Genomic DNA, 8,456 nt, shown 5'->3' with positions numbered 1-8,456 from the left:
TTAAGGTTTGTTAAATAACTGGACTAAAATTTTATGGGAATGATACTTTAGGGACAAAATGGTAAAAAAAAATATAGAGGACTAAATCATTAATTAAGCTTAAAAAATTAAAAATTATTTAAGAAAAATTAAATGTGGCGGCTGGTAGTTTTGATAGCGAAATACTAGGGATTACTTTTATGTGCACCTGCTTTAGTAATTTGGAAAGCAGAATATTATCTTTTTAATCAATATTATTTTACTCTAATATCAAACATTTTACTAGTTCATTATTTTATTCCTTGATTCTAAGTTTATTTTATTGTTCTTTGTGAAATAATTGAGGTGGATCGATGGAGGATTTTTTTTTACTAGGGTAGGATACCTATTTTGGCTTTTTTCACATCGTTAATGCATTGACCCCTTTGAGCTAGAGTGGATATAGAGAAGAAAAGGCAACCATACATGGAAAAAGGAGAGAGAAAGAGGCATATATGAGAAACTATGATCACGGCTACATACAAGGGTCAGCATCCCACCTCTATATCTGATCTGCTATTAGAAACTTCGTTAACAAAAGTCCATCTTTGTTTTAATCCTTCGTGGATTGAATCTTGATGGAATTGTAATTGCAGAATCAGCATAAACTTTTTTATCAGTATCTTAGAAGCAAGTGGGCAAGAGAAGCATAAAAGAAAGGAAGATCAAAAGAAGAAAAAAAAAACTTTGGGTTACATGGTTAGAGAGCTCTGTGAAGATAAACCAAGGAATATTGTCTCATCAACTGGGTTTTGTTACTCAGATGTTTCATCTGGTAGCTCCCATCCGGTGAGTCAGATCCAAGGCTTTGAATCCAACCCAGACCCAGATATCTTCAACTTGGCAACAGGCATGGAGATGATAGGGTTTTCAAAGAATCTACCGCAACAAGGTGACAGTTACACGGCGGTGTGGAAAGGGTCCTTGAACAAACATGGAAGCAACCCTGATCCTTCATCCAATACAATCAATGAGTCAAAAAGCGATTTCTATCAACATGAATTCAACAAACCTGAGTTCACAGCTGGGATATCTGAAACTGAGACTAGTACTGGGAATCTAATAGTGGGAGCGGAGACAGGTCCTTGGCAAGAGAACAGGTTGCTTGTTGATGATTCTTCTTATAGATGTGTTTTTCCTTGTGAAGGAAACGAGAGGCCAAGTCAGAGTCTTTCACTCTCTCTTTCATCAAATAATCCTTCGACTATCGGCCTACAGTCTTTCGAACTCAGACAAACCACCAGTCACAGCAATCATGATCAGCAACATGATATGAGGTTTATTGGTTCAAATTCTAGAGATGGTTTCTTCGAAAAGGCTGCAAATATCCAACAGCAACAACAACAAGCCATCCAAAGCGAATTTCTGGAAGAAGCTGCGAATTTACATCATCAGGGGCAGTTCCAAGTGGGGAGTTCAAAGTTCTTGGTCCCAACTCAGGAACTTTTGAATGAGTTTTGCAGCCTCGGCACAACGCAAGTTGATGCATCAAAGGAAAAACAGATCCATAAGACCAAACAGTGTGATGATGACAATGGAGCCAGTTCTTCATGGAAGCAACCCCTTTATTCCCTTAACTTCATGGAGTTGCAGAAAAGAAAAACCAAGCTGCTTTCAATGCTGGAAGAGGTGTTACATGTGTATTTCACTTTCAACTTTTTATCCTCAAAGATCATTACTTTTTTTCCAAAACTTTTTTTTTTAAATAAAAAAGTCATGAAATTTTATTTTACTGGGTGTTGATTGAAATGGGGATCTCCATATTTGGTTTCTTGAACTAATTTATTGACTTGGGTCCTTCCCATAAATGCCGACACCGTGACAATTCTTGCTTTTCATTTACTTTCAGGAACCTCAAATCCTTTTTCTTTTACCATGCCTTTGTTTTGTATGTATCCCCATGCTTATTTTTCACTCCTGTATCCCTTCCTCTCTTCTCATGTATCTTTAGGTGGATAGAAGATACAGACACTATAGTCATCAAATGAAAGCAGTGGTGTCTTCCTTCGAAGCAGTGGCTGGCAGCGGGGCTGCGTCAGTATATTCAGATTTAGCCTCCAAGGCCATGTCAAGACATTTTAGATGCTTAAGGGATAGGATTGTTGGTGGGATTCAAGCTACAAGGAAGGCCATCGGAGAAAAAGACCCGGTTGCACCTGGCACAAGGAGAGGCGAAACACCAAGGCTGAAGATCATAGATAAAGCTTTGAGGAAACAAAGGTGTTTTCAACAGATGAACATGATGGAGAATCAGCCATGGAGACCCAAAAGAGGCCTACCTGAGAGATCTGTTTCTGTTCTTCGAGCTTGGTTGTTTGAGCATTTTCTTCACCCGTAAATATCTCTATTTCTCTCCTTCATACTACAAGACTCAATCATTTTATTTTTGTCATCTTATTTCCATCAATAGCTTCCTTTTCCTATATATTTGATTGGGTCAACTTCTCTCTCTTATTTTAATTAACGTAGATTTGATTCCGTTAAGATATATTTATGTATAGGGCCCATCTTTCCCTTACCATCCATGGCTGGTGCCAAGTTTCAATACTAACTACGAATTTCCATTAATTGAAGGTATCCCAGTGATGTTGATAAACATATCTTAGCCCGCCAAACTGGTCTCTCAAGAAGCCAGGCATGTTATTTTATTTTCTTAAACTCCCCATGAATTAATCTATGTTATCAATGGAGCATGTCTTGTTGGGATCTTAAATATTTATTATTATCATATGCAATTATTTTATTTGTATCATATCAAGATATCATAATACTATAGTTGATCATTCATAATATTATAGTTTCAATTCATGTTTTCAATAGGTATCCAATTGGTTCATTAATGCGAGGGTAAGGCTATGGAAACCAATGGTGGAAGAAATTTACATGGAAGAAACGGAGGAGCACGAAAACAATATGGCCTCCTCAGATGCAGTTACTACTATCGATGGTGATGATAATATTGGCCGGCCTAATCCAAATATTCTTCTCACCGATCAGAAACCCACACCGGACCAGCTCGTTCGAATTGATTCAGAATGTCTATCTTCAATTGTCAGTAATGACCCAGAAAAAAATGATGCAAAAAGTGCCAAAACCCTTCAAAACCAGCACTTGCATCAACATCATTATCAGAAACAAAGTTTTGAAACCTCTGGTATAATGGAGTTGGACTTCTCTTCCTACAGTCATCATCACACATCGGGTGGAGCATCTTATAATGGAAGTGATTACAATGCTAACCAAAGTTGTTTCAATGGCGGAGGAAGTGTATCATTGACGTTAGGGTTGCAACAACATGGTGGGACTGGGGTGAGCTTAGCCTTCTCGCCTGCAGCACAAAGTTCAATTTTTTACCCTAGGGACCACATTGAAGATTGTCAACCAGTACAGTACTCACTTCTTGATGGTGAAGCACAGCATTTGCCTTACAGGAGCTTGATTGGTGCACAGTTGCTTCATGATTTCACTGGATAGCTAGGTATTAGAGAAAAAAGAAAGAATGGAAATGGTAGATAAGTAGTTTAGGCAACAATGGTAAATACTGAATACATATATATAGCTACATTAATTTAATGGCTGGTAGCTAGCTCTTTTGAATTGGAAGAGCATGTCTATTTACTACAAGGCTAACTTGGAATTATTACCAGCTATTGATGCTAGGTTATACAGATATTTGTTTCCTCTTTGGGTTGAATCTGTTTTGCTAAATCTTTAACCTATTACATCACTTTGTTAGTCTCTTTCTCTATCTGCCTAAGTGTTTCAATTCAACTTTTCAACATTTTCTTTTGGGGCCCAACTAGATATTTTTTATTTTCGTTTTTTCGCCTTTTATATAAAGAAAAATTAATTTAGCTACACAATTTGGTTTGAGGGACCTTAGCTTTTTAGATCAAGACAACTCCCCCCACATAAGAATTACAGGATATTTGTGGTGGTTTCAATTGTTGTGGTCCCTAATTCATCTTCAAGGAACTGATATTTCATGTAAACTACCAACATGCTTTTATGGTTTTATGCTACTGATGGAAAGCTACCTTTACTAGCTTCTTTTTATAAAAATTCATTAGGTTTTTTTTCTTCTTCTTCTTCTTTTTTTACACAAAAAGGGTTGATTTGAAAAGGAAAACCCCTAATGAATTTCCATTTCCCAACAATAAATTATTGCAAATCACCTAGTTGCTACACAGCAAATAAACCCCAATTCCACACTCTATTTTTAGCTGTGGTCTATAATTCATAGCTAGATATCTAAAAACAGTTTGTATTAAAGGAAGAAGTTATTGCAGGAAGATTGTGCCCTAATAAGAAGTAGGCTTTTCAATCTTGCATGGAATTTGACTTTAACAAAATAGGCAAATTATTAATCTACTAAAAGCATGGGAGTTTAACCTAACAAAAACTAGAAACATGCAGTTAAATCAACCATTACAGTTATTGCATGCATTAATGAATTAATAATGAGTTAAAGACTGCAATAGCATAAATATATGCTTCCTTATAATACTTGTACATTCTTAATATATTATGTTTTAATCATTCTTCTAAATTGTGAAAAAAATAAAATAAAATGCATGATTTTTTTAAGGCTATAAACTTTAAATCATATAGGTTTTTTTTTAGTAATTTATGGCGTCTTTTTACTTAAAATGTAATATTAATTTCAAGTATTTAATAATTAATTGGGTAAATTTTGTTCATATTAAGATTATGGGCATGATTTAATTAAGAATGTAATTTTGTGCTATTTTGCATTAAATCCATGCATAAATTAATTATTTTATGCTACATATTAATTTTGATTTCATTGTTGCAATTGGACCGAGGACTTATGCATAATTGCAGCGTTAGATGTAATAATTGAGATAGAGTGGAAGGGATCTGGTTTGATTGTTGTTGAAATCAGGTCACTGGTGGCGTATAACTGGTTATTGAACAAAGACAGGAGACCTTGGTCGCAACAAACTACATTCGTAGATATGGAAATGAGACTAGCCTGTGTGGGTGAGGTAGCATTTTCAAAAGCAGAGCAGCATGGCAATGAAATGGCAGAAATATTAGTGACAACAAGTATTAATCGCAAGGTTATGTTCAAGGCGTGGTGGTGAATGTTAGATTGGTAATCGGATTGTCTAGTTTTCATGTTATAATAACTTTTGTGACAGTTGTATTATTTAACTGGAACTACTATTCTGTTGCTTTTAAACAGAATAGTTTGACTGAAGCAAAAAAAATAGGACTTATGTATAGCTTATTTATTAAAGTTACATGAAAATGAGCCAAATTCACTCTATATGGATGGCAAAGGAAATGAAAAATGGGTCATGAAGAAATTAATTTGATCTAATTGAAGTTGGTGCAATTGATGAACAAGTCTAGCAAGCATTTAGGTCATCAACTCGTCCAAATAAGGGAGAACGAAGCCCAATTCGGCAATGGCATTTGGGCAGCTCAAAATTCACTTTTGAGAGATTTATTAAAGGTCCCTACAGTTGCAAATAAATCAGAAATCAACACACAAGCTTTACCCTTGAAACCATCCACCAGCTTGCTTGATTCAAGCATGATTTCATGCATGAATCAAGCAACTAAATAACCCCCTATCTCCACAATTCATGGCCGGCCATGAGAAAGAGAAACTTAAGGGATTTTAAGCTATTTTTAGCAAACCTACTAGCCATCCATCTACTATAAATACTACCTTCATTTCACTCATCCATCATCCCTCACTTAACATTCATTCTTCATTTCTCATTTTCATCATATTTCCTTCCTTTCACACATAGTCATCCCCATTTTTCCTCTCCATTAGCTAAGTAATTCCTAGAGAGAAAATTTTCTCTTGGCCGATCATCTTGAGGAGCGATCGTGAGAATTGGAGGAAGCTTCCATGATTAGTGACCACATTATCAAAGAGTTTTTTCTTCCTTTTACTTTTCCTTAATTATTCATTATGTTTGCAAATTGCTTTGTTGTTTTCTCATTAATGATGATAGCTTAATTTTGTTTAGCTAGGATGATTACATTTATTTAATAAAGTTAATTGAGTTATGTTCATGTTGTTCTATGCCTCAATCATTCATATTTTCAATTAAACTCAAGCATTTATTTCATTCACAAGTGATTGAATACATTAGAATTAGTTGAACAATCCTAGCCAGACGACGACTAATGGACGTAATAATTGAAAAGTGCATACTTAATTTAGATCCTAACTTGACTAAATTGAAGGTTCATAATAACTCGAAAGAGCTCTATTATATCGTATAGTTTTTAGGTTTATGTGATTAAATTGTTTCAAACCTAATCCGTCCCTATTACTTCACTGGAAATGACTTAATTTGGGCTTCAAACTCATGAAAGATCGAGTTGCCTTGGATTATTTTTTCAAAAAATTGTAAGCATGATGAAAATGAATTAAGTTAAATAATGTAATTATTCTAGCCTATGCATGTTATCATTGTTAAAATCTTATGAATTCTGCTGCTAAATCCATCTCATTCATTTTAATGCATACATTGCAATTTAGGTTAAATTGCATTAGGGATCACTTTGCATCTAGATTGTTTAATTTAATTTAATCATCAATCACCTCGAAAATATTGTGTTTTCTTACCAAATTGTTAGTATTAATTTTACAATTAATTGATTAACATACACAGTCCCTATGGAGACGTTAACTCTTTTACTTACTTATTGCTTGAAATGACTGTGTACATTTACACAAACCAAGCATTACAAAGGCAAAATATAATAATAATAATAATAATAATAATAATGCTTTTGTAGCACTGTTTTAAACCATGTAAAGACTCCATTTGTTTTTCCTTCAAATGGTCATTTATGTTGCGATGACTATAAGTGGGGGAAAATACATATTTTTTTACATGGGTTTTTGTTCTTGTAAATGTTATATTGAGCAGCAAAATTCAATGGTTTATTGAGAGATAAATGTTTATGTTATAATTTCAGCAGTGAAAAAAAAGGGATTTTGGAACTGAAAAGGACAGACTCGAATTCCATTTCTTGCTCATAAAAATAGAATATCCTATGCAAGGTTTTGTCAAATTTTAAAGGAGAGCTGAGATGGAGGACTAATCATAATCATCTCTACTACTATTTATTAAAAAAATTCTATTACTTTTACGCGAGTAATTTCATCTTGTTATTTTATCTTATTTTATAAAATATTACTAAAGAGTTTAATATAATTTTTTTATAAAAATATTTTTTACATAAATTTTTTCACTCGTGGATGTGTTATAATCTAATATAAATAAATAAATAAATGTAAAGCTGGGAATTTTATATTAGAATAGAAATAAAATTATAAGATTTTGAAATCAAAGTTAAAAATTTTGTGTTAAATTAAAAAGACCAAAAATGAATCTTTTTTAATTTAACCTGCGATTAAAATATCTTAAATTAAATTATTAATTTTTAGAGGCTAAAATTGTAAATTTAAATTTAATCAAGGAATTAAAAAGGTTTAAATTAAATTATTAATTTGTTTAGTTTGGTGGTTGTCCCTCATAGCAATGTTATCTTCAATATTTAAACTTGCATTCTCTCATTGGAATACAATGTGCCTTACCACTGCACCAAACACTTGTAATTTAAATTTTTTTTCATTTAAAAAGGGACTAAAACCCTTGCCTACTCAGATTTGGTTAGACTCTATTACTTTTTTATCCATTATTATCCAATACATGGTTAATCACCATTTACAAGTTGATTTTCACATTTAATAGATGTGTACTGTGCATTTGAATGATGATCATTATATTAGATATTAATAGATGAAAAAGTAATGAAGTGAATTTTAACCCATATTTATAAACTCCAATCAAGAATAATTAAATTATTATTTAAAAAAATGTCCTGCTTTTGATAGATTCCATTTTCCATTTCATCCTTCGCTTGGTATATATTATTCTTATTGTTATGATATTTTCTTGGTCACGAAATTTTTTATAATTTATAATTTATTAATTTACTTTTTCCTTTATTGTGCAACGACAGTTGCCATGTTGGATTAAACAATTTATAACTAAATTATAAGTGTTGGAAATCGGCTCGAATAAACAACGAGAAAGAAGGAATAGATAAAATTGGGCATACAAAGTTACATGGAAAAACTCCTCCAATCAAGAGAATAAAAGAAAACCAGGAGCAAATGAGACTTCACTGATGAGAAAAAAATCGAAAAGTACAAGATGGAGAAATTCAAAACAAGAAATTTAAAACAAACCCTAACCCTAAATACAAAGCTCTCTGACTAAAACACAAAATTTCATTTAACCTCTCTAAAACTCTCTTGATTTTTTCTCTAACATTGTGTTATGTTCTTCTTGTTATATTTTTTTAGGGTTACTAAGGCCCTTTAAATAGGTTAAGATTTTAGTTCGAATATGACTATAATATCTCTGGAGTAACCA

At 33.0% G+C, this 8,456-nt stretch overlaps 1 protein-coding gene across 2 annotated transcripts; it reads left to right on the top strand.

The window, feature by feature from the left end:
* Positions 1–386: 386 nt before the first annotated feature.
* On the top strand, positions 387–3,712 carry LOC121220098 (homeobox protein BEL1 homolog). 2 transcript variants are annotated; one of them, XM_041099290.1, is made up of 4 exons: positions 387–1,647; positions 1,970–2,352; positions 2,602–2,653; positions 2,839–3,712. In XM_041099290.1, exons 1-4 carry the CDS (start codon positions 715–717, stop codon positions 3,490–3,492), a joined length of 2,022 nt encoding a protein of 673 aa, XP_040955224.1. In that variant the 5' UTR covers positions 387–714; the 3' UTR covers positions 3,493–3,712. The 2 variants fall into 2 exon arrangements, with proteins under 2 accessions (XP_040955224.1, XP_040955223.1); XM_041099289.1 differs by having other exon boundaries at positions 392–1,647; positions 2,593–2,653.
* The last annotated feature ends 4,744 nt before the right edge of the window (positions 3,713–8,456 follow it).

Source organism: Gossypium hirsutum, chromosome D08 (genome assembly GCF_007990345.1).
Source record: "Gossypium hirsutum isolate 1008001.06 chromosome D08, Gossypium_hirsutum_v2.1, whole genome shotgun sequence".
Taxonomy (NCBI): domain Eukaryota; kingdom Viridiplantae; phylum Streptophyta; class Magnoliopsida; order Malvales; family Malvaceae; genus Gossypium; species Gossypium hirsutum.
This window is presented reverse-complemented; position numbering and strand designations above follow the sequence as displayed.